Source organism: Pistacia vera, unplaced genomic scaffold, assembly GCF_008641045.1.
Source record: "Pistacia vera cultivar Batoury unplaced genomic scaffold, PisVer_v2 Contig425, whole genome shotgun sequence".
NCBI lineage: Eukaryota > Viridiplantae > Streptophyta > Magnoliopsida > Sapindales > Anacardiaceae > Pistacia > Pistacia vera.
The window spans coordinates 765,563-793,167 of record NW_022196252.1 but is presented as its reverse complement, the minus strand read 5'-3'; the positions used below and the strand labels follow the sequence as shown (position 1 = coordinate 793,167).

Here is a 27,605-nt window from a genome sequence, read left to right as displayed (position 1 = left end):
GTTCCTTAAAGCTAGAAAACCCATATGATAGGTGCAACCCAAATCCATATTCCACTCTTAGATTGAGATACCAATGACAAACCAATCCAAAAAAAAATCCGACTCATTTTTCCTCAATTTCAGCCACACAAACATTTGAAAAAAAGTATTACAAATGAATTCATAAGACATTTTATCTTTCCCATGAATAAAAGTGGTGGTTAAATGCTCATATTCAACAGGAACATAACATCATATTGAAAGCATTGATATCGTCATTCATGGACATACCTGGCTGACAATCAAATCAAAAAAGCTTTTACTTCAATAAAAGTATATTTTTAGCACTCTTCACCAAATGCTTTTCCTCCAAACTCTGTTAGAGTTTCTATACAAATGTCTCCTAAGTGAGACACAAAACGAATTATCCCACATGTCTGATAATTGATCATTTCCCATTCAACATCCCTCATATCAATTGGTTTCTCTTTCTCAATGATAGCCTTTAACTCCTATTGGTACAAGACATCAACAGAACATCTTCAACTTCACACTGTCACATACTAAAGGAATTTAACCCAACAAATTTCTCTCTTTCAAACTTTCCAACATTAATTTTTGCATTAGTAAACATTATCATTTTTACAGGTGCTGATGACGATGTTGCGGATGATGATGTCATTTACGTCTTACTCAATTGGCTTTGTAGACAAACTTCTCCAATAACCAAGCTCCATAAATTATATATTCAATAGCTAAGCAAAAATTAAGAATATCATTGGATAGCAGTAAGTGCTCAAAATGATTCAATATGCACTGAAAAAATTCCCAGGAAACACTGGAGGAGTCATAAACGATCCCATTTAAAATCCAATCTTTTTAGACTCTTATCGTCTTTTTAACAGAATTTTCCTAGACATGCACGTAACCATGGAAATAGCTACTTACTATCCTAAACCTAGGCTCTGATACCACTTGTTATGCAACATAAACATAAACTCTAAATCTAGCTATTGAAATATAATAACAACAACTAAAGCAGAAATAAATGTAAAAATAAAGAATACCAGAAATTAATGAGGTTCGGTATTGTCACCTATGTCCTCGAGCAATGCAAAAGAAACCCCAGTATTTGTTGAAGAATATTACAAATGTTTGGGCAATACTACAAATACCCAAACTATATGGGCATAAACAATTACCAAAACAAAGGAAAATCTCAAATAAAAACTCCCAGACTTGTGGGGATCCAAAAATGGATTTGGATACTCAAACCAAAGCCTAATATCCCTATATACAACTCGAAAAAGCTTTAGCCTTTTATTAACTATCCACTGTGGGACATAAGGAAAATCCCACCCTGTTATATAGGAAACCAAGACTTGACTCCTTAGTTTCCTAACCAATGTGAGATGTAAGCAAAAACCAATATTTCAAGTGTTTGAGCCACATTTTCAACACCATATATACATACAAGCTCTAGCAATTTCCTTACATATTAACAGAAAAAGGAAGGAGCAAATGGCTCTAAAAACCTCGTTCCACATAACAATTTCATATCATGCAACCTTAGCAATTTTTATTTTTATGTTTGCTACCATTATCCCTTCTAGAATTTATGGTTTTTGTATGAAACTCATCCTAATCAACTCAATCAATTATGTCAATTTCCCAATAAATCTCACCTTGAAGAAAGACACCAAATACTTATTGAACTTTCCAAGGCTCATATTACATCCATGACTTCTGCAAGCACAATCAAGTCAATGGAAGCGCCAATGAAGTATGAGCTTAACATGATACAACCATCCATTGTACTTTCTAATAACTACTATATGTGTCAGTACATTATGGGTTCACGAGCACACTCCCCTTACCTAATGGTGGAAATAGGTAGCCATATGACACAAGTCCAAGTTGGTAGATGCACAAATTGCTTTCTTGTAAGAAGAGGAAACAATTTTAGATATCATTAGTCCTCAACATTTCATCCCTCCCCCTATGAACACCCACTTTGTGTTCCCAGAATATGCGGGTAGGGGATCCATTACTATGAGGTGTCATATCTTGGTTTTAGTAGTAAAGTTGGGGCTTTATTAAACACATTCACATTCCTAGAAGTCAACATAATCATCCAAAGATTCCCTAATGCTGTATTCTGAATTGGTTTTGATAATCCGAATGTAACATTTGGACTAAATGATGGACCAAACAATGTGTTGTTTAACATTATTAACTTTAATATATCCTCTGAGAAGATATTTGAACACATGTAATTGATGGTTAGCTGTAATTTCTTTATTCAATCATGTATGACTTGTATTTAAATTTACAATACTTTTCTAGGTGACTATTCATTAATCAAACGAGAGATTTCTTACATTCAGTAAAACAATATATAATTATATTTGTTGTAAAGATATGGATCCATCTTACAAGTTAATAATCAATTTATGTGTAATGATAGTCATGGAAGAATCAGAATATGACTGATTCAGGTTCAACTATTTTTTTCCATAACACAAAGGGAATCTCAAAGTGCATTTCCAAAAGGTAAGATATGATTGAGAGTTTGAGACACACAATCAATGCTTTTGAATCTCATATTGTATCATGTAAACAAAAGTGGAGTTAATATTTCTATATAAAGGAGAAGTTTAACAACTGTGAAATGTGAGAAAAAGAAGTCCTAGCTTTCTTTACATAAAGAACAAGTTTCCTGCTCTAGACTAAGCAATGTCTGGCTTGGTTACAATTACAAAGGGTACTCCAGGTGCAACGGCTTATGGCCTTAGACTGATCATGGAGCAAGCCAAGTAGCTATGCCTCAGATCATGTCTGTAAGCTGGTCATTGTTGATGATGAGGGGAAAGAAATATCAAATTGTGCAGCAGTTTCATTAACCTTTCATTAATAACCCCAAACATAGTTCTTCAAAGTTTGAGTATGAAGCAATGAAAGAGTACGATTATGGTGAGAATAAATACCATAAGCCTTCAAGTAATTATGGATATGGTGAGGATAAATGGTATAAGCCTTCAAGTCCACTTTATGATTGCCCCCAAAAAGGGAGGAATACCTTACCGAGGTTCAAACTGAAGCTAGTTGACCAAAGTTTAGACCTCTAAGTGCTTCACATTGGCGTCAGACTTTGACCACTGATAATAATGGGAATATAAGTTATGGAGATTATCAAAATGAGAACTATGATGACTATCACTGGAAAAATTTTATTGGGATGAAAACAACTATGATCACCAGTGGTGGATGGGCAAGGCCAAGTTATATAGGATGGTGATAAGAGCTTGAAAATACGCATGTACTTACTGGTTTATGGGGATTATTTGTGGGAAATTAGGTTTAAATTGAGTAATTTAATTTAATTTAATTATTCCATAAATATCTTTTATGAGGTCACCGGTGTGTTTTGAGTGTTTTCAGGTTATCAATGCTTAAATATGATATTCAATTAAAGAATTATGTTGGCAATAGAATGTGTGATGACAAGAAACAAACGGCTCATGTTTTGGAGCTAAAATGAAGAAGTTATGACGTTTTAAAGTTGAAGAGAAAATCCTACAATATGCTCAAGTTTGAACATTCCTCGGTAGTTCAACAATAACTTGAGCTGTAGACCTCAGATTGAGATGATTCTTAGATCGTTGGAAAGCTGATTCAAAGGGATATATTTCATATGTCCACACTTGGCCAGATTCTAACGTTATCATGCTCAAAAATTGCTGTCTTTTTAGTACTGTAGCATAGTCATGAGGCACAACAGATTCTAGACAACTTAAGAGTTTTAGGGCAGAACCGACCATGCTAAGGTATAATGTCGTAGCATAATTATGATTTTGGAAAAATCTATATCTATTTTATGACGGGTATTTTGGGAATTAGGAGTTCTAAATTAAATAGGAAAGGGGGAACACAACCCTAACACTTTAGGAGTATAAATATTAAGTATTTAGCTAATTTTTAGGAGAATAGGAGAGAATTAGAGAAGGTGAATGCAAAAAAAGATCAAAGTGACAAAATTTCTGGAGCTTTTGATTCGCAATATAGAGAAGTTCTTCTTGTTTCTTTCTCAAACTCATGTTGATTATTTTAATGAAGATGATTGTTTCTTTCATGTTGATTATGAACTAAATTTATTTTCTAGAGCTAAGATGTAGCCCAATCTCTATGATTATGTGTTGATATATTATTGTTAATTCTTATTAGGCATTCTTTCTAAGTTTTATTATTGTTCTTAATACTTTTGATTATTGAGGGCCTGAGAATTGAATGAATTAATGGACTAGGTTGAGGTCAAGAGATGATGCTTAGTTAGTCTAGGATAATAAAACCCTAGGTTGAGCGAATGTTAGAGATAGGTTATCGCGACTTGTGAGGTTTTGGTAAACTCTATAGAACATAATGATCTTTTAGTATTTAAATCTAATTTAGAGATATCTCAGGTTGGTAATTAGGATTTAATTTGGTAATTGTTTGGGAGAAAGTTATTGGAATTCTAGGGAGTTTAACCTGTAGAAAAGGCTTAATAAGGTTAGCATAAATTATCAATACATATAAGTAGAGTTGCTGTGAAGTCTATGCCCTAGGTTTAGTCATCTTACATTAAAAATTAAGGGTTTGTGTTTGAATTTATTTTCTTTCAGGTTTTTAATTTGTTTTTATTGGTTATTTAGTTTAGTATTTTTCATCAGTTTTTTTAATCAAATAGTAACAACATAGTCAATTTTGGTAATTGGTAATAGCAATTCTCTAGGGTTCAATATCTGGTATTACTCATTATTACTTGCACGAATTCGTATGCTTGAAAAATATCCTACCAAGTTTTTTGGCGCCATTGCCGAGGAATTATTATTTTTTTTTTTATCAATATCATTACAAACTGTTAGTTGCTAATTTGGTTTGTATTTTTTTATTTTATTTTTGTTTTAGCGTTTTAATTATTAGTTCTAAATTTTTTTATGTTCGTCTTTAGATCCTGGAGAGCTTACGCTCTAGAGGTGCTAATCTTGATCCTTTCGATTCTAAGATTGAGAGAAGGATTAGAAAGTTGAGAAAAGTAAGGAGACAAGCTAGCACACAATAATCTAATTCAATGGCTCAGTTAATGAGAAGAAATAACCTAAGAAACAATGAGGAAGTCCATGGGAATGATGCAGGAAGGGATAATGTGGTTAGTGGAGTTGTGGTTATTCAAAGAGCATTGAAGGACTACTCTAGCCCTACTATTGAAGGTTGTTCACCTAGTATTAGGAAACCACCAGTTCAAGCAAATAATTTTGAAATAAAGCCAGCCATTATTCAAATGATACAACATTCGATACAATTTGGAGGGTTGCCTACTGATGATTCTAATTTGCATATCGCAAATTTCTGGAGCTATGTGACTCTTTCAGACACAATGGGATATCTGATGATGCAATTAGGCTAAGGCTTTTCTCATACTCCCTTCAGGATAAAGCTAAGGCTTGGTTGATTGCACTACCACCTAGAAGTATCACCACTTGGAATGAGTTAGTCCAAGCGTTCCTTACAAAATATTTTCCACCTGTCAAGTTTGCCAAGATAAGAAGTGACATAAATTTTTTTTTTTCCAACAAGACATGGAGTTACTGTATGAAGCATGGGAAAGGTATAAGGATCTCTTACAGAAGTGTCCTCACCATGGGTTGCCAATATGGTTATAAGTGTAGACGTTTTGCAATGGCTTGCTGCCAAATGTACAAGTTATGATTGATGCTGCAAGTGGGGGGAGCTTTTAACAACAAAACATCAGAGGAAGCCTAGAATTTGATTGAGGTGATACGAGCAATAAATACATAAGGCCTTCAGAGAGAAATTTAACAAGGAAAGCAGTGGGAGTGCATGAAGTTGATGGCTACACTGCATTGGCTGCTCAACTTTTAGCCATTCAAAAGCAATTGGGAGTTGCCTTAAAGGTAGATGCTATTGAATCTTCTTCGCTAACTTGTGAATTTTGTGCAGGAAATCACTTGTCAAAGGATTGTCAAGTAGGGAGTCCATGTTAGAGTAGGTGCTTTAAAGCCAATCAATTATTGTAAAATTGACTCTTTGTAATAATGTTCATTAATCAATAAAAGACAATTTATTCTTTATCATGTAAATCATATATGTATGTATTGATATATGTTCTTGGGATGGTAGAACCGTGATAAGGGTATCAAGTGTTTCAAATCTTGATAGTGAGAACGCTATGATCACATATGGTAGCCATTCTAGAAATGTCTGTAGCTCTAGTATTATTCTGACCAAGGGCACAGATAATACGGTATGGTTATCATAGTGTTGAACGACCCTATCGAAAGGCAATGACTGATCTCACTTGTCAAGGTTGTTTGCCGACAACCTGGTGCAACACATGGGTGCTTGCTGTTGGCAAGTTCATTGGACTTACCCACTAGAGGATTCCATATAGATGGTAACCCTAGTGTCTATGGAATAAATCCTCTAACGAATGGTGGTGCATGTGATCCTTAGATTTGAGATCACTAGAATGCCTTGTGCACCGATTGGTGTAGTTTGACACTAGCCCAATGCAGTTCTATTCAGAGCTTTCAATATGGTAGTGATTGGCTGTATCGAGGAGTGTATCAAGACTATGGTGGATAGACAAAGGATTCATCACTCTCGAGTACGGGAGAAGTTATCTCACTGTGCAATTCAGTAAATGACAATGACACTAAATCTGTGGCCACAGTAGGATTGAGTGCAATTCAGTAAATGACAATGACACTAAATCTGTGGCCACAGTAGGATTGAGTTGTTGCTCAATCCAATTTATTATTCCGGTTATTGATCCAGTAACTGAATACAAAGATATTGAGAGTAACTGAGGTTGACACTATTTCTGTACCGCAGTCTTGATGAGATAACAGATGATAAAAGGATTTGATTGCGCGATAACCATATCATTGATAGGTAGCTATTTCGCTGAATTTGAATCTATCAGGTGGCCATGATGCCTTGCTAGGGGTCAATCTTGGTTTACGCGTAGTGAGATGATTAATTAGTGTTAATCACGATACTACTCACTGTTAATATGATGAGAAGCCTATGGGTCACACACCTAAAAGATAGTTTAAGAATCGTTTTGTTCAAGGGGTATTTTCGTCTTTTAGGATGAAAAAGTATTTTGGTAATCTCACAGTGCAATTAAATTTGTCAAGGTTGTTGCCTTATTTAATTTAATATCCAAAGTAAATTAGTGAGATTATATTTAAATATATGTACACATATATTTAAATGAATTATTATTATTAATTAAATGTTAATGTACTTTATAAATATATTAATTGATTTTAATTATAATAATAATTAATTAAAAATAAAATACCATGAGAAGGGTGTTTGGACACAAGGGTGGACTAGAGTTGGAACCCATGTTTATTCCTTATAGGAATAGGGTTTCAACAACTTGCACTATATAAGTGCAAGTTGTGTTAAAAGATTAATCAATCATTCATTTTCCATTAAAAGGAAAGAAAAAGGCAGCCGCCTTTTCTCCCTTCTCTCACACGTTCTCCCCTTGGTTTTGAATCAAAATTTTTCTTTGATTCAACTTGATTCTTGAAGCCAATTAGTGGATCTAGCAAATCCCTCTTTGGTTTTTCGGATTGTCTTTGTGTGGATCACTGTTCGTTCAGTTCTACATTGAATCGGCAGCAAAGTAGATTCAGGGATATTTGAAGGAGTCTCCAAACATGCGTAAGATCTCTAATCCTTGTCTGGATTGGTATTATTTTATGCAGAATTTTGTTTTAACATGTAAACTATATGATCTATACCCTGAATCTTGGCATAAAAGGAATCGATTCATCCTTTTGAATTTTTGTTTTCCACTACGTTGGGTAGATCGATTCCTAACAATCCATTTGCTCAATCGGAACAAACAAATTACGTCAACAATTATCAAAGAGGGCAAGCAAATCTGTACTCGAGTACCTATACTCTAGCATGGCGAAACCATCCAAACTTTTCCTCGAGTAACAATAATGACCATAAGCTACCTTCTGGTTCTCAAACTCAAGAGAAGATCTCTAATATGGAGAGTATGCTCACTAAATTCATGGAGAAGTCAAGCAAAAGATTTAACGAGAATAAAACTCAGCTTCAAAAGTATGAAGTTTTGTTGCAAAATCAATCTGATTCCATAAGAAATCTTGAAACTCAAATGGGGCAAATCTATAACATCTTAGCAGGAAGAGTTCAAGGAATGTTGTCGAGTGATACCGAGAAGAATCCAAGGGAGCAACTCAATGCCATGATGTTGAGAAGTGGTAAGGAGCTGAAAGAATTAAGAAAAGCTGAAGAAATTAAGGAAAATGCTAAAGACATGAAACTAGACAGAGCCACCAATGCCCCAGCATAGTGTTTAGGCACAAAATCCAGAATGAGGAATGCCCTAGCACAGTGCCTAGGCATAGAAGCAGAAATTGAGAAAAAAAGCCCAAGATGTGAAGAAAGATGAAGCATCTCTTCGTATCCCCATAGACTACATAAGCAGAGATTGGGCAAGCAATTTGGTAAGTTCATGGTTATGTTTAGAAGCTTGCACGTAAATATTCCTTTTGTAGATATGCTGGAGCAAATGCCAAAGTATGCCAAGTTCTTCAAGGACATTCTTACACACAAAAGGAGGTTTGAAGAACATGAGATGATTATGCTTATTGAAGAGTGTGCTACTTTTGAAGAAACTACCACCAAAACTTGGAGATCCAGGGAGTTTTACGATTCCATGCACTATTGGTAGTTTACATTTTGACAAGGATTTTATGAGATCTATGAGCTAGTGTGAATTGGATGCCTTTTTCTATTTATAGGAAACTTGCCTTAGGAGAAGTGAAACCGAGCATGGTTCACCTTCAATTAGTGGATATATCCATAAAATATCCTAGGAGACTGGTAGAAGATGTCTTAATAAAGGTAGAGAAACTAATTTTCCAGGTAGATTTTATTGTATTAGATATGGAAAAAGATCAGGAGGTGTCTCTAATTTTAGGAAGACCTTTCCTAGATACGAGTGAAAAGTTGATAAATGTTCATCAAGGAAAAGTAATCTTGAGGGTAGAGGATGAACAAGTTGAATTTAATGTTTTTGATACTATGAAATGTCCACCCAAGTTAGATAGTTGCTTTGAGATTAACATCCTTGATGATAAAGTAGTCGAGACCTTAGAAGAAAAATACTCTCGCCCACCCCTAGAAACCTGTGTAGTCAATTTTAGGACTATGGAGGAGGAAATTGAGAATAAGAGGGAAAGAGAGGAATCGAAGCTATATGTAAATGGTGGCATTAAAGATATGAGGGCTTCGACTCTAATAAAGCACTTCTTGGGAGGCAACCCAAGCTCTTTACTTTAATTTTGAATTTGTTTTGGTTTGTACTTGAGTCATTTTTTATTTTTTACATTTTCATTTAGCTTGACTAACATTGACATTGTGTTTGTTTCTCTAAATTCATATATTTAACAAGTGAGGTGTGTTGTCGATAAGGTACACCGAAAGTCTCTTTGTTTTTGCAAGAAGTTGATTTAAACAATGGAATGAAATAAGGGAGGTGATTAAATTGTCACGCGAATTCGCACTTCACTATTGAAAAAAGGGGGTAAATTTTCCTTTTCTCCTTTTCCTTTTGGTTACATTTGTACATTGGGGATAATGTAGATATTAGATTGCAAGTAAGGGAAGTCTCTTCCAAAACTTTTAAATTTATGGATTTATGAGGATTTTTTGTTTTTGTTTTTGAGTTTTTTTTTGAATTTTGTTTAGTTCGTGGATTACTTTGTAAGTGAATGATAGCACTATGATTTAAAAAAAAACATGTAACTTTGAGAAGACATTAACTTTTGTGTAGTGTAATGATGTTAGTAGGTGTCAATTGCATTTAGTTTACAACTCTCTTGGGGATGGGTTTGATTGGTTGAATAATCTGAATACTTAGAGAAGTTTTATGTGTGATTCTTTATGGGCATTTAATTTTGAGATCTCAATAAACTCTAGGACTCATTTGATAACCACTTGAGGCGAAATCCTAGAATTCGCATTGCTTAGGATATTATTTAGACAATTTTCTTTGGAACGATAGAGCCTTTCAAGCCAACCTATAGTTAACCCTTTGGGCTTGTATATACACTTGAAAAGCCTTGTTTCTTTGTTTTAAATATACTATATCTTACCTTGATGATAACCTGAAACACTTTTCGACCCATTTTATTGTGAGAGACTTAATTTGGCATGACCTTGGAAGAAAAACTCATGAAAAGAAGTGCGGTAGAGGAAAATGGATGAATCTTTTGGACCACAACTTGAATATGTACAATGAGATAGGTTGGGGGTTGTGAAAAAAAAAAATAATAAAAGCAAGGTGGGGTAGACTGTTGTTTTTATAAGTTATTATCTTCCTATGAAAAAAAAAAGCAAAGAAAAAAAAAAAGGGAAGAAGTAGCTAGTAAGAAGAACATGGAATGAGGTTTACATTATATGAGGGTTTGTGCTACTGTTGGAAGGAAAAGTTCAATCAAGGTGAAAGAGTAATTGGTGAATGAATAGAGAAGCGAGAAGGAGATTGTTCACGATCATATATTGAAAAAGATTAAGTCTCTTACACTTGCAAAATTCCTTTCCGTTCTTTCATAACCCATTACCTTAGCCTAACATTACAACTATAATAAAGACCTAATGATTCAAGGTAGTGTTTGGACTCTACATTAGTGGAGAGTGGCTTGAAAAGTGAGCCTATGAAGTTTGATTGTACGATTTTATTGTTTATTTTTAATGAGAAATAAAGACTCAAGAGATCAAATTTCTTTGCCTATGAATGTTGTGCACAATTCGATAAATAGTTTGTGGTTTTTGGGTCTATAACAAAAGTGTAATTGATATTTTCTTATGATCTTTATATTTACGTGACGTTTATTATTCGAATTGTGGATGTAGACACAATTTTAGAGACAAATATATCTATTGATCCTAAAATTTTTGGTTAAGGCTTTAGTTTTGAGTTTGGATGTTTGTGGGTATCATCACTGGAAACCCTCACGAGACTACAACTCATCCAACTAGGGCTGCCTAGGGGTTTAAAGGCTTGTTCATACGCCAAATGCAAATGTGTCAATCTACGAAAGTGATTTAGGGTAGATTAGATTTAGGTTTATTTTGTTTTAAGTTTCAAGCTAGAGGATATATTTTTATTGCTTAACTTGCTAGGGATTAGCAAGAAGCTAGTTGGGGGTTGTGATAAGAGCTTGAAAATATGCATGTACTTAGTGGTTTATGGGGATTATTTGTGGGAAATTAGGTTTAAGTTGAGTAATTTAACTTAATTATTCCATAAATATCTTTTATGAGGTCACGGGTATGTTTTGAGTGTTTTCAGGTTATCAATGTTAGTATAGGTGCCCTAGAGCCAATCCAACTATAATAATTGACTCTTTGTAAAAGCATGTTGATATTAATAAAAGGAAATTTATCTATGTCATTCAATTTATATTTATATACATATTGATATATGCCTATAGAATGGTAGAATCGTGACGAGGGTATCAAGTGTTTTAAATCTTGATTGTAAGACCCTATGATCACATAAGATGGCCATTCTAGAATTGTTCGTAACCCCAGTATTATCCTGAAGTAATGACACAGATAATACAGTAAGACTATCATAGTGTTGAATGACCTTACAAAAAGATAGTAATAGTTCTTACATGTTGAAATTGTTTGGTGACAACTTGGTGTAGCACATGGGTGCTTGTATTTGACAAGTTCACTAGATAGACCCACTAAAGGATTCCATATAGGTGGTAATCCCAATGTCTATGGAGTATATCCTCTAACAGATGGTGCTGTGATCCTTAGACTTGAGATCACCACAGCGCTGTGTGTAAATATCGGTGTTATTTGATACTAACCTAACGTAGTCCTATTTAGTGTTATTAGTATAGTGGTAGTTGGCTATATAAAGAAGTACACTACGGCTATGGTGGATCAACATAGGATTCATCACTTGGGTATAGGAGAATTTATCTCGTTGAGTAATTCGGTAAATGACAACAACCGAAAAATTATGGCCACAGTGGAAATTGAGTTGCTGCTCAAGTCCAATTTTATTTAGTCATTAGTTTGATTGCCAAATACAAACATATCAAGGTAGTGTATTTGAAGTTGACATTATTTCTATACTTCAAACCTTGATGAGATAATAGTTGATGAAATAATTAGATTGCATGGCAACAATACTGTTGATAGGAAGCTGTATCGCTGAATCTGAATCTATTGCATGACAATAATGCCTTGTTAGAGGTCAATCTTGGTCTGTGTTTAGTGGAATGATTAATTAAGCGTTAATCGTGATACTATTTATTGCCGATATGATGAGAAGCCTATGGGTCACACACATAAAAGACATATTAAGAATCAATAAGTGAGAAGGGTATTTTTGTCTTTTAAGATGAAAGAGTATTTCAATAATCTCGCAGTGTAATTAAATTTACTGTGGTTGATGCCTGTATTTACTTTCATATCGAAGTTAAATTAGTGAGATTACATATTTATATATATATAAATGTGATATTATTATTTAAGATTAATATATTTAATATATATTAATTTTAGGATAATAATAATATTAAATAAAATATCTATTTAACCTTGTTTGGTTGTAGGGTTATATTATTCTAATGAAGGAGGAAGGCTATTCCTAATTGGGATTAGAGTTTTAATTAGTTGCACTATATAAGTCAACTTAAGATTAAAACCTAATAACACAACATAACATAACTTTAAGTTTGAACTAAAACCCTAGCCACCCTCCCCCTAAAAAACGTGAACCCCCTTTTGAGAGTGAATTTTTCTTCTGGAAAATTCTGCACACTTTTGTTCTTATACTCATTGATTATTCTAGCATATTAATCAATCGAGAAATCACCCTATCTTTGTGTAGATACCGTTCGTGCATTCTTGACTTGGAGTGAAAGCGAATCCACAAATCGACTGAAGAAGCCTCCAATCGAAGGTATTAAATATTCCTTTATATTTAATCATTTTATATATATTGGTTTTATATGGATTATACACATCAATCCATGATCCAGGGAATTAGGGTTTTGGATAAATTTTTGTTTATAATTCTGTATTCTTGTCAAATAAATCCCAACAATCAATGCTTAAAGATGATATTCAGATGAATAATTATGTTGGCGATGGAATGTGTGACGACAAGAAACAAACGGTGCATGATTTGGAGCTGAAACGAAGAAGTTATATATGACGTTTTAAAGTTGAAGAGAAAATCCTGGAATATGCTCCAGTTTGAACATTCCTTGGTATTTCGATAATAACTCAAGCTGTAGACTTCATATTGAGACGATTCTTCGACTGTTCGAAAGCTTATTCAAAGGGCTATATTCCATATGTTTACCACTTGGCTAGCTTCTAATGTTATCATGCTAAAAAATAACCATATTTTCAGTGTTGCAACATAATGCTGAGGCACAGCAGATTCTGGAGGGCAGAACCAACCATGCTGACGCATAATGCCGCAACACAGTCACGATTTGGAAAAAATTGTATCCATTTCATGACGGGTATTTTGGGAATTAGGAGTTCTAAACTAAATAGGAAAGGGGGAAACACAACCCTAACAACCTCGGAGTATAAATATAAGTATTTAGTTGACTTTTAGGAGAATAGGAGAGAATTAATTAGAGAAGGCGAATGCAAGAAAAGATCAAAGTGGTAGAATTTTTGGAGTTTTCGATTCACAGTATAGAGAAGTTCCTCTTATTTATGTCTTAAACTCATGTTAATTATTTTAATAAAGATGATTGTTTTTTTCATGTTGATTATGAACTAAATTTATTTTCTAGGGCTAAGATGTAGCCAATCTCTGTGATTATGTGTTGATATATTATTGTTAATTCTTATTAGGCATTCTTTCTAAGTTTTATTACTGTGCTTGATGCTTTTGATTCTTGAGGGCCCGAGAATTGAATGAATTAATGGACTAGGTTAAGATAGAGAGATGATATTTAGTTGGTCTAGGGTAATAAAATAATAGATTGAGCGAATGCTAGAGATAGTTTACCGCGACTTGTGAGGTTTTAGTAAACTCTATAAAGCGTAATGATTTTTTAATACTTAAATCTGATTTAGAGATATCTCAGGTTAGTAATTAGGAGTTAATCTGGTAATTGTTCGAGAGAAAGTTATTGGAATTCAAGGGAGTTTGACATGTAGAAAGGGCATTATAAAGTTAGCATAAATTATCAATACGTACAAGTAGAGTTGGTGTGAAGTCTATGCCTTAGGTTTATTTATCTTACATTAAAAATCAAGTGTTTGTGTTTTTTGAAGTTTTTAATTTGTTTTTATCGGTTATTTAGTTTAGTATTTTTCATCAGATTTTTGTTAATCAAATAGTAACAACATAGTCAATTTTGGTAATTGGTAATTAATAGCAATTCTCTAGGGTTCGATATCTGTTATTTACTCGTTATTACTTGCACTAATTCATACGCTTGCGAATATCCTACTAGATGGGCTTCTCCCCCAGATACTTGTATGGGCTAAAAATCATACTAGACCTTGTTAAGTCCAACAATGAAATACATACTAAATATGGCTTAGCACCTTAGCCCAATTCCGGTTGGGCCTATGCTTAGATCCATCTTGTGGATTGACCATCCTATGAGATGACCCAATTTGTAAGCAGAAACATTCTATGGGCCGGGCCATTCTACGAGCTGGACCACAGCACGAGTTAGCCTTCTCCACGAGCTAGGCTACTTTACGAGTTGGGCCTCTCTACAAGCAGGGCCACCCTACAAATTGGGCCACCTTGTGTTTTGGGCCACTCCATGAGGTGGGCTTTTCCACAAGTTAAGCTACATTGGGTTCCAACCCGTTAGCCCACTTTCGTCCCAAAAAAGGAATCAGAATCCTATCACCTTCCTAATTCATTCAAGGACGTATGGCAACTTCAGTTCACCATCTTATCCTGCAGAGACATACACAAACACCATTGACAGCAGGGAGGCTGCAAGGAGGTATAAAGGCACAGCACTGTGAAAGTAATATTAATACATGAATTATATTATTATGTCATGGTTTGTGAGTCTATCAGGGTCCGTTTTCTTTCGTTTTTTTTAGCAAATTCGTAAACTTGCTGTCGTAACAGCTAAGTTGTGTTAAGGGCTTATTCTGATTTCACTTGTAAAATAAGCTTTTCTTATGAAGCAGTTGCAATGAATTAATGGAATATTTTTTCCTACTCTTTTATGAATCCTCTCTATGATTGCTTTCTTCTATGTTTCGAGAATTAAGTGTGCTTTCTGTCTTCAGGTTATGGAAGTTACTTTCTGTGGAAATTCATCAAACATTTTATTGAATAAAATTTCGGGATTCAGTAAACCAAAGTTTGACATAACTTCATGAAGAATTAGAGTATTTCAGAATCATAAAGCTGTTCTTCTCTTACCCAAATCAAATTTATTTTGGCCTAATATTGATTAGAATTTTTTCTGAAACTTCTAATTAGATGTGTTTCCAATTGATTAAGTTCCAGTTTCTTCGTCTACTGCCTCATAAAACTTTAAGACACTTTAATTATTCCTCTGTCCGGTTAGTACCTGTTCTACAATTTGTTCATGTTGTAGTTACCTTAATCCAATTTTTGTGTAAAAGCTGATTCATTGTAATTCAAATACTTCAAAAATTAAAATATAAAATAAACATCAAGCTGATTAATAAGAAACAAAAGTTATCAATAAATCAAGAAATACAATAAAAAGTGGAAGAATAAAAGGAATCCCTACGAATACTGCAAAATGATTCCACCCCATTCTAGGAGGAAGGCTGATCTGAATCAGAGAAGCTTGAAATTGCTCCATTTACTCCATCTGTAAACACACATTGCACAATTCATAAATGCCAAAGTCAAACACTAAGGTTGTCGTTCCTTTATAAATTTTACGTTTTCTTTTCATTTTTTCTGCTTTGGAATCGGCGACATTTACCTCCTGTTTAACATTTTCTAAATTTTTTTAACCGAAAAAGAGAAGAAATGGAAAAAAAATGATAATGAGCCCTTCTTTTTATATAAAAATTAGACCCGGGCAAGGCCCACTCCAATTCGGGCCCGGGACTATAGAACCGGTCCCTAAGACCCTAGGATCTGTCCTAGGACCGGCCCTATGGGCCTGAAAAATTACCAATACCCCCTAATTTTTATATATTTGGGGCTAAATCGAAAATTATGTCAAGGGGTTTATGTAATTTTTTAGGGGGTGATTTATAAATTTTTCAATTAATTAGTAAATAAATATATATAAATGGTTAATTGGTTATAAATTTAGGGTGTGTTTAATTTAAACTTTAAAGAGATAATTTATTTTTAACATAAATATAATATTCACACAATCACACTTCACAAATAAATAATTAAATAAATTTCTTTTTATCAAATTAATTTACATCGTCAATATTTACATTGTCCAAATCTATGTTTCTTAAAAGGTTGAGTAGTTCGAGATCTTCAGAGTGTCAAAGTCTTCTTTTTGCATAAGTCCAATCCCGTAAACATGTTGACTCGGATGCAATTATCGAAACTGGCACATATAAAATATCATGTGCCATTTGGGCTACAATGGGGAATCGACTTGCATTTTGGCTCCACCATTGAAGCAAATCCATCTCATGTTTCTCCTTCTTCATCATGTAGGACATGTCCATTTGTAGGTATCAATGTAGCTCATTTGGTCCACGTTTGTATGAGCTGGAGCTGCTACTTCCGCCATGTTCCATATATGTCCACATGCTCGATCCTTGTTGATAAATGTCTTCATCAAGGTCCTGGTCGTCTCTGTTCGATCTGAATGTTCCATTGTACTTAGTCTCATACAAAGAAAAAAAGCTTTCTAATTTTCAGTTGAAGTCTATCAAATAAGAACTATAGTCATATTCTAAATGCTGGCCTATCTCAGTAACCATACATTTAAATACGTGAAATTTAAATCTAGGATCTACAGTAAGACCTAATCCATATAAGAATGGAATATCTAACCAATATTTCTAGTATTTTGTTTCCATTTTTAAAATAATGTCGCTTAAATCTTCATCATATATATGTTTAACAATAGTTTTAGAAATTTGAAGTAAAATATCTAGTGCTACATTAGTAGTAGGATAATAAATACCACTTAATGTATTAGTGGAATCGTAAAAAAATTTAAGAAATGAATGAAAAACATTGCAAATCGTCCAATCCAAATCATTAACGACTTCGTCTGAATAGTTCTTCCGGTTGACGAAATCTATAATTTGTCTTGCGGTTGACATAGCTCTTTGCAACATCAAGCACGTGGAGTTCCAATGGATAGGCGTGTCTGTACATAACTTCTTTGGTCGAACTGGCGGCTCCTCTTGGTGACAATATTTTATGTACTTAGTCCATCTTGTATTGCTACCAGTTATGAATTTGATATAGTCGCGCACACCCTTTCAATCCTCGAACGTATAGCTTCTAAACCTACTTTAACAATCAAATTGATGATGTGGCAAGCACATCTTTGGTGAAAAAATTTGCCGTCACCATGCAGATCCAATCTCTTTTTGAATAAAGAAATTGCCATGGTTTTGGTAGCTGCATTATTAAGTGTTAGCGCCACAACTCTTTCTATTAATAATTAATCTTGCAAAACTTCAATAATTGTAAAATAAATTTCTCAGCACTATGTTTAGCATAAAATGGTTTAAACCCTATCAATTTTTGTTGTAAATGCCAATTATGATCTAGGTAATGTATTGTGACACTCAAAAAATTTGTTTTTGATCTAGTAGCCCATATATCTAAAGTAAGTGCAATAGATATATTCCTAAAATTTTCAATTTCTATTTTAAGTTGATCTCTTATTTTATTATAAAGTTTTAGTATGTCCCTTCTACTTGTTCCTCTACTAATAGGGCTATTTGTTGGACAAAAACCATCTTTAATCAATTCAACAAAAAAATGATTTTAAGATAAAGAAAGAGGAGAGTCCGTAGCAACTATGTATCTTGCTATTGGCTCTTGTGCTTTGAGTGCATTCTATTGCTAGGCTGAGAGAGTTGATGATTGAGGATTAAAATTAAGTTGAGTTTGATTTTTCCTACTTGGTGCGGTTGAAGTTGAATCGGAAGGTCCAGGCTACATATATTGGGGGTGCTTCTCCTCTAGGTGCTGTCATATCACCGAAGTCCCGTGCTCAACGCAGATAATGGTTGCACATAAATTACATACTCTGCACGTTTCTTCCCCCTCCCCATTTGGCTTTGCCCATTTTTGATTTGGTGAAGTATTGTCATACCTCGGACATGACCCTCTTTAACGGTCTTACCGTACCCGTGGTGTCGTAACTCCTTGTGTTTGGCTGCACGCAGTCCCAGCCGTTTCTGGTTGTGGAATTGCTACCTCTGGAAAGGTGAAAATGGATTGAATCCTTCCATTTCTTCAGTAGATAGAACATAAAACTCATTTTGGGATGATCCTCTGAATGCGTAATTTCAGGAACCCATTAAGAATTTATGATAAAATAATAAATAACTAAAATGGAAGAAATTGAATAATATAAATAATCCTATGAATAATAAATGAATAAATATAAATATAAATTGAAGAGAGTTTGAGAATTGGAGTAGAGAGAATGAGAGATTGAGAGTTGTGAAGAGAATGAAGGAAAATGGGGTTATTTATACTTTTGGTTTGTGGTTTTGAGGGGGGGGGGGGGGGGGGGGGGGGGGGGTTGGGGGGGGGGGGGTGGTGGGTGGCGTGGGGCGGGGTTGTTGTTTTGGAGGGTGGAGTGGAAGTGAAAGAAACCACCCCCACCCCTCTCCCCCTGATTGTTGGCTTAACAGTCAACTGACCGTTGAGCCAATACTCGAATTTTATATATATATTTTTTGTAAAATATCAATTTAACCCTTATATATATAGTAAATTCTATATAAAATAGAGGTTTTTTGGTATCTGCCAGGGGTGTATAAGATATTAATGGGAAGGGTTTGGACACGGGCATGAGACCAACCCCAAGCCTGGGCCCTGGAGGAGGGACCAACCCCCAGGTCCTTCCAAAGACCGATCCTGGGTTCGGTTTTTTGGGTAGTCCCATTGGACCCAGACCCAAATTCCCACCTCTAAAAATAATTAATGTTTTGAATAAAAAAATATATCAACCTTTGATATATTTGAGACAGTTTTCGAGATGAACAAAATAAGTTGAACTTTTAAGGGGTTTTATCTATCGTGAAGGTGATTAATTTTTATTTTTTATTCTTTTCCTTGTGTTTTCAAACAATCATTTTCAACATTTTCAAAAAAATAAATAAAAAATGAATACACAAAAATGATAAAAGAGCACACCTAAGTAAAGCAACTGCGTTGAAACTTGAAGTTTGGTACAACTTGGCATAGTTCCTAAAAAAGTAAACAACATGTTCCCACCTGAGGTATAGAGGAATCTCAAGTTGATAACCTTAGTTGCATTTATCTCAAGTTCCCACCCTTAAACTAACATTAGTAGGGAGTAGAGGTGGAAAAGTAACCTGCCCGGCCCGGCCCGACCCGCGGCGAGTTACACAATTTGGCGGGTTGGTCCTAATCCGCCCACCAACAAAGGTAGGCAGGGTTAGGCCCGCCATTTTGGAGAAAATGGCTGGCCCAGCCCGGTCCGCCAACCCTAACTCGCCGGGTTAGGCGGTGGGCCGGGCCGGGTTAGCCCTATTTTTTTTATTTTGTTTTATTTATTTAACTTTTCAAATTAATAATTAACAATTATAAATGAATAAATTATAAATGTAATTGTTTTTAGTTAACTTTTCAAATATCAATAATTCAATTAAATTATTTTTTTTTTGGTTAACATTTCAAATATTAATACAATAAAATTGTACTATAAGAAAAATTAGACTTATTCATTTATAAAAAAATAAAATAAGAAATTAAAACAATTATTGCCTCGTTAAAAACCTCACCAAGAAAAACCCAATGGGAGAAAAACTTGGTAAAGAAAAAAGAGTGCAATAATTGACAATTAATTTACAAATTACATTTTACAAAATAACTAATTTGGGGGTGGTTCACTAGGACCTCCCTCATCCGTATCATCTATATTACAAAATTGAAATGATTCTATTAAAGTATTGTCGACAATCTTGTATTGATCTTGATGGCGCGACCGTTCTCAGTCTCTAAGACATATGAGGACTTCAATCATTTTTGGAGAAAGTTTAGTCCTCCTTTCATTTAAAATTCTTTCACTTGCACTAAATGTTTATTCAGATGAGACGGTTGAGACAGGAACAGCGAAAACATCTAAGGCAAGTCTTGATAATACCGGAAAAATACATTTTCTGGCTCTCCAATAGTCTAAGAGATCAAAGTTGGCTTTCTGTTGTGGATCTACTGGTAACATTTCAGGGGTTGCCAAATATTGTTGAAGCTCATACTCTGCGATTGCATGGAGGACAGTACATTAGTTATTGTTGTTGGTGGTGGTGCTTCTAAAGAGGAGGCTATGCTTCGGATTCGGGTCCTCTTCGGCCTATTCAGTGCACCTCAAGAGTAGAAGTCTTCATTTGTTTTTTCTGATGTAGCTTCCCTGGATATTTCGCTTCTTTACGGGTTCCCATACCTGTTTTCATATTGGAAATATACTTTGAAAAATCTATTTTTTACCTCTCCTATTTGATTGGCATATACTTCGGTTTGTAAATTTTCACATAAATTATCAAAACCATTTTCTAAACCTGCTAATTTAATTTTAGGATCAAATATAGCACTTAAATAATAAAGAAAAAGAATGGGTTCCCAATATTTAAAAAAAAAAAATTTTCCATTGCCTTTATTGGTGCCTTTAAAATTTCATTGTCTTTGTTTTTTATAAATAACTCGGAAATTTTTATAATTGTATGTATTACCAATGGACTAGTAGGATAATACATACCAGAAAGTTGTAAAGTGGATTGGTAAAAAATTTTAAGAAAAGAATGAAATACTTTAGCTATTTGCCAATCATTTTTACCAAATAATGAGAACCTCTATTATTTGCTACAAATAAATAATTATATTAGAATAAGGTAAACATGAATCAATCATTAAATAAGTAATATTCCATCTAACAGGCAGTCTAATGCAAAAGTTCTTGGAGACATATTTGATTTTATACAAGCGTCTTGAAATTCAACATTTTTTATTACTACTAGTAATCCAGTTAAAGAAGCCCTAATTCTATCAATATATTTCTTTAATTGTTTTCATACCACTTTTCACAATAAATTAATAATGTGATATGCACAGCGTTGTGAAAAAACTTCAAACTGTTATACAAACGCTAATTACTTTTAAAAAAATCTATATCTGTAGTATTAGCACTTGCATTATCTAAAGTTATACTTATCACTTTTTCAAGAACATCATAATCTTCTAAAACCAACAATTTTATTATAAATTTGTGACCACTATGATCAATCCTAATCTATATCCTAAAAAGATTTATTTAATTTAAATTCATTATCAAAATAATGACTAGTCACACAATTAATCTTGTTTAGCTCTACCACTCCAAATATCGGCAGTTAAAGCCACACTAACATGACAACTATGTATTTTATTTTTGATTCTAATTTCATTTTTCTAAACAATTTTATTAAATCATTTTATGCAGTTTTAGAATAACTTTTAAATCATGGAAAAAAAAGATTTGAACAAATCTTTCAAAATATTATCTTCAGCCATATTAATAGGTTGATCAGTTGCAGTAATATATAAGCTAACTGTTTCCTATATAAATAAAATTATAACGCCAAGTAGTACCCATATTAGTTATTTGAGTTTGATTGCTTCTCTATTTCCATGTTGATTAATATGTTTATTAGCATGCCTTTTTAAAGTACTAGTACCATTACGAATTAGCTTTATAAATATTTCCACAGTATTTGCATCTCGCTTTCTTGACTTGAATGCCATTTTCTATCTCGTAAAAACTTGTGAAATGCGCCCAAACGTCTGATGTGTGTTTTGTCTTCGGTTTCGACGGCAGTTGATGAACCCGCTTCAGCTTGAGATGAAGTTGGACGAGGACGACGATTACGAGGACGACTTCTAGAAACACCGGGAGCTGTTGGAATCGGGGGCATATTGAGGTGTATCAGATTCTGAGAATGGGAAAGCGGGACTATTGAATCTTCTCTTGCATTTATGTTAGTAAAATCAGCGAGACTAGGACTAGGATAGTAATTTCCTTCATCATTGCAATTGATGGGAGAGAAAAATTATCCATTGTAGTTGAAAAAAATATTGATGTAGAAGAAATAAAAATTAAAGAAGAGAATTGGAATATGGAAAATTAGAAATATGAATTAAAATTGCAAAAACTAAAAAAATTAAATACGAGAAATTGATAACAAAAAGATTAAGAGAATAAATGAATAATTGAGAGATTAGAATATAGAGAATATGAGACAATGGAGAGAATTTGAGTTGTGAGAAAAATGTGGAGTGTAGGGCCAATTTATAGAAAAAATGGGAAAAGAAAATGATGAAAAAGACCTCTCCAAGACTATAAAACGGTTATATTTCAAGGGTAAAGGGGTAATTTAAAATAACAAATAAAATTTTCTATTTTTATTATTTTTTTCGGCCAACTTGGGGTCAACTCGGCGGGTTGGTCGTTGGGGTGTAACAGCCAACTCACGGGTTGACGACGCGGGTGGCGGTCATTTCTTTAGAAAGGACAAAACAGCAACCCGCGGTCGGCAGGTTGCCATTTTGCAACCGGCTCGCCAAGGGTTGTGTTGGGTTGGCTTTAACTCTTTGGGGCCGGGTTAGGGTTGACCCCGCTAGCCCGACCCATTTGTTCCACCTCTATTAGGGAGTGGTAGGTTCTAAAACAGATGCATTGACTGCAATACACAAATGCCCTTAAACCAGCCATTTAGGCCAGTGGTGGACAACGATTAGTGAGCAACCAAACTGGCCGCATTTGGCGGATTTTGTGCGAATTCCTTTCTTCGGCAGTTTTGGGTGTTTGTCATCGAAAATCTGCGCTGCACCACCATTCGATCCCTCGTCATCTCCTCTTCAAAACCCATACACCTGTCGTTGATCACTAACTATTTGTCGGAAAAGCCCACTGCTTTTTTGTGCAATTTTTGGCATTTTGTTAGCAAAAAATCTTCACTGCCACCATAATTCGATCCTCATCACTCCTCTCAAAACCCATACCACCCATCGCCTGATCACTCACCGTTTGTCGGAAAATCCCACCATTTTTTCGTGCAAACGGACTTTGCAACAGCTTTTTCAACCGATTTGTCAATTGGAAATCTTCACTGCCACCACCATTTGATCCCTTATCATCTCCTCTTCAAAACCATACCACCTCGTGTCTAATCACTCACCGTTTGTCAAAAAAGCCCAACGCTTTTTCCAGCAAACAACCACTTTGTAGCCGCTTTTTTGATGGTTTGTCGGCTAGAAATTTTCACCGCCACACACCATTCAATCCATCATCATCTCTCTTCAAAACCGTACCACCTCGTGCCTGATCACTCACCGTTTGCAGGGAAAGCCCACCTCTTTTTAACACAAACTACCACTTTGCAGCCGCTTTCAACCATTTTGTCAACCAGAAATCTTCACCACCACCACCACTTAAACCCCCTTTATCTGCTCTACAAAACCCTTGCTCCTTTTGCCTCACTTGCTCACCGATTGTCACCCTTAAAGCTTTTCTGTCTTTTCCTCGAGCACTGTTGTGCCCCAAGAGAAGGAGAGCTGGGAATGGTTGGGGGATGATGGAAACCTAGAAAAACACCACAATCAGTCTAACAGAGGCAACAAAACACTCCAATAGCAACAAGCACACAAAACTACAAAAATAAGCCTCCAAATGATCCAAAACAAGCAAAATCGCTAAACCCAATGGCGAGAAGGAAACATTCACGACTAACGTTCGGAGGGAAACCAGGTGACGGGGTTTGAGGTGATTTGTAGAGTAAAGGCCGGCAGTTAAGAGGGTGGTTGGAAGATTTGATTTTGGCCCGTTGGATTTGGTCGGAATGACTTAGAAAGACAGGAGGTGGCTGGCCAAAAAATGGTTGGTGACGGCAAAAACGGTGGAACCTAGGCTAATTCCAGGTGGGAAAGGGTTGGATTTGCGAAACGGAGTTGATTTAGAATGGATACAAATGGGGCATTTCTTAATTAGAATTCAGGGACTGTATGGTGTTGAAGTCAGTAATTGCATGATGTAATTAGACTTCTGCAAATTTGAAAAAAATTTAGTACCTCTACTTCAAAAGTGATCCCTAAGAGCAAATTCTGGAAAAAAGTCGTTGAGTACAAAGATGAATCTGTAGAAACCCTTCCGTAAAGTGAAGAAAATAGACATGTAACTGAATAGTTTAAAGATAATCTTTTTTCTTCTATAATTAACATTTTCATGAGGGCAATATATACAAATTTGTTCGGGGGTGGAATCTGAAGGAACGTACGACTGCTTAACCCTGAATCACTTGAAGAGTCCTTCTCACTAATTGGGGGGTGCAATTCTCTCACAAACATTATATGTATGTGTATATGTAATGCAATAAATTTAGATGTATGAGTCTGTATTTGTCAGATTTGTGTTGTAGATGGTAGTACCATGACTTGAAGCAAAACATACAGTCAGGCCAATGAGAAGGCCAGCCTAGCTTTCAGTTTAATCACCACAAATATGCCGGGTCTCTCCTAGACAGAAATGGACATATACATGGAAAATAGAGAAAATAAAATATCAGTGTCATATAGTAGTAGTTGCCATGGTATTCTGGGAACATGAGTATCAGTTTATCAATTGGTAGTCTCTTCACACTTTGTGAGCATTTCCATTTTTGCATCCAAAAAAGGATAGAAACGGATTAGCTAGCAAGGCCGGCAGTAGCTCTATAATTGGACAAGTTTTTGATGACAGGAAAGTGGAGACTGTTAAAGGTATATTATGGATTCTTTTTCTGTGCATAAGTGTCATACCTTATTTACACGAAACTGCAATGTCTCTCAGATCAGTTTAGGGAAGAGATACTCAGGGAAGATATAGTTGTTTTTATATTCATTGCTTAGTTTCTGTGGTGCTTCAACTTTTCTTTTGTACGAGCCAATCTGAAACCTGACTTGACAAAGCCACTTGCATACTTTTTCTCTATTATATCACCTGTAGAAATAAAAAATTGTGGGAACGAAGAAGACAATTTTAGTGGAGGCAATTCATTAGTTAGGTAAGGGAGGTCAAGTCCAGACGAATTTGGTTCTTCAGACTTTATTTAATGGTAAGAGTATCAATGTTGGGAAAAGGATGGAATATGATCCCATGAATCTCTTAGGGAGGTAGAAATTTTAGCCGTAGAAATTTTTAGCAAGTGATGGCATTAACAATGACATGGGAGGAGAAGAATAGCCAGCTGTTTCTTGATCCCACTTGTTTTGTGGACACAGCCAGATACTGCTGAAGTTCTGGCACCAGCTTTTCTTTCCCCTTCCAGTGCTATTAGTGATAAGTTACAACCAAATTCCAGTTGGTCAAAAAATGTATTGTAAGATCTTGTAGAAATGATCATTATCATAACTGTTGGTCAAGATCTATTTTTTTCTATTTATCTTTATTATTTGTCAACCGCAAAATGAAAATATGCTCAACTTTATTATATCCTGATTGATGGTTTACTGTAAATTCTTCTTTTGTCATGTATGAGGGTATTTAATTTATGTATCACATTAGTTTTAATTTACTTACTTTTCAAGGTGACATGGTTCACACATGAAATCTCTTACATCATGGAACAATATTGTTGTAAAGATTTGGATTAATTCTTACAAGAACATAATCAGTGTGTTGTTCATAACAGATAGTGGCTGTCACATACATGGAAGAACCAGAATATGATTCATTAAGTAATATTTCCAGAACATAAAGGCTATCTCAAAGAGCGTGGCCAAAAGTTAAGATATGACTTGACACAGCAATTTATGCCTTTGAATCTTATATAGTATTGGAAGCGAAAGTGGACTTAGTATTTCTATATAAAGGAGAAGTGTAACAACCGTGAGATGTGAGAAAAAGAAGTCTAGAGTTCTTTACACAGAGAACAAGTTTCCTACTCTAGGCTAAGCAATGTCGGCTATGGTTACAATTACAGAGGGAACTCGGGTACAACGGTTTAGGGCCTCAGACTGATACATGGAGAAGCCAAACAGCTATGCCTCAGATCAGTCTGTAAGCCAGTCATTGTTGATGCTGAGGGGAGGAAACATCCATCGTTACAATCCCGACTATAACACAGGTTCCTGTATTACAAAAACTGAAACAGTTGTGCAGCAGGTTCATTCACCTTTCAGCAGTGACTACAAACATAGCTCTCCGACGAAATTTGAGTATGAAACCAGTGAAAGAGTACGGTTATGGTGAGAATCAATGGCATAAGCCGACAACTGACTACGGATATGGTGAGAATAAGTGGCATAAGCCTTCAACTGGTTATGGATATGGTGATGAAATGGGGGAAGCCTTCAACTCCAGTTCATGATCGCCCGCAAAAGGTGGAGGAATTCCTCACCAAGTTGCAAACTGAAGCTAGCGGACCAAGGTTTAGCCCCTTGAGTGCTTCACATTGGCGCCAGATCATCCAACAGGTAATTATGGGAATACTGGTTATGGTGATTATCGGAATGAGAACTATGATGACTATCACAGGAAAAATGGTATTGGGACAGAACCAACTATGATCACCAGTGGTGGATGGTCAAGGCCAAGCCGTACAGGATGGGCTTCTCCACCAGATACTTTACTCTCCAAACCGAAAAATGACATCGGTGCAGCTGAGCCATGGAGTATTTGACAGAAGTTGCCAAACCTACAATCACTACTTCTCCATATTCCACCACCTCTCTATATTCCGCCACCTTCCACATTCCAGGGTCTCTGTGCCTATTCATCAGTGTCAAAAAGAGATGAACGTACTGAAATCATGACAGCCGGGAGGCATCAAGGCGGTATGGCAACCTCAATTCACCATCTTTACCGTAGAACGTACACAAAAACCATTGATAGAAGGAGGCTGCAAGGAGGTACAAAGGCACATCTCTGTGAAAGTAAATTAACATGACTTTATCATTGTGTATGGTTTGTAGTCTATGGGTCTGTTTTCTTCCTTTTTTTTTCTCCAAATTCGAAACCTATCTGTCGTAGCAGCTAAGTTGTGGTAAAGGCTTGTTTCTAATATCAGTTGTAAAATAAGCTTTCTTATGAAGCACTGCAATAAATTAATGGAACATTTTCCCTTTGGTGAATTCTGTCCATATGATTGCTTTCTTCTATGTTTTTAGCTTTAAGTTTGTTCTGTCATCAGGTTATGGTATTACTTTCTCAGGAAAACCATCAGATTATATTGAATACTTTTCTAGTTTCAATAAACCAAAATTTGACAATAATTCCTAGTGAATAGAGTATTCAGAATCATAAAGCTGTTCTTCTCTAACCCAAATCAAATTCATTCTTGCTTATGTAGATTAGAGTTTTTCCTGA

At 35.1% G+C, this 27,605-nt stretch overlaps 1 protein-coding gene and 1 non-coding gene across 2 annotated transcripts in view; one reads left to right on the top strand and one right to left on the bottom strand.

The window, feature by feature from the left end:
- The window catches only part of LOC116143079, a 36,612-nt gene extending 9,693 nt beyond the window's left edge, over positions 1-26,919 (top strand). Inside the window, exons 2-3 of the mRNA XM_031428496.1 lie at positions 26,635-26,713; positions 26,755-26,919. Of these exons, the coding sequence (XP_031284356.1) occupies positions 26,635-26,713; positions 26,755-26,919 (244 nt within the window). The remainder of the gene's footprint in view (positions 1-26,634; positions 26,714-26,754) is intronic.
- Positions 5,557-5,665, bottom strand: LOC116143090. Its single transcript, XR_004130084.1, has one exon. It is a non-coding gene; the product is annotated as a small nucleolar RNA R71 (small nucleolar RNA).
- Positions 26,920-27,605: the final 686 nt, after the last annotated feature.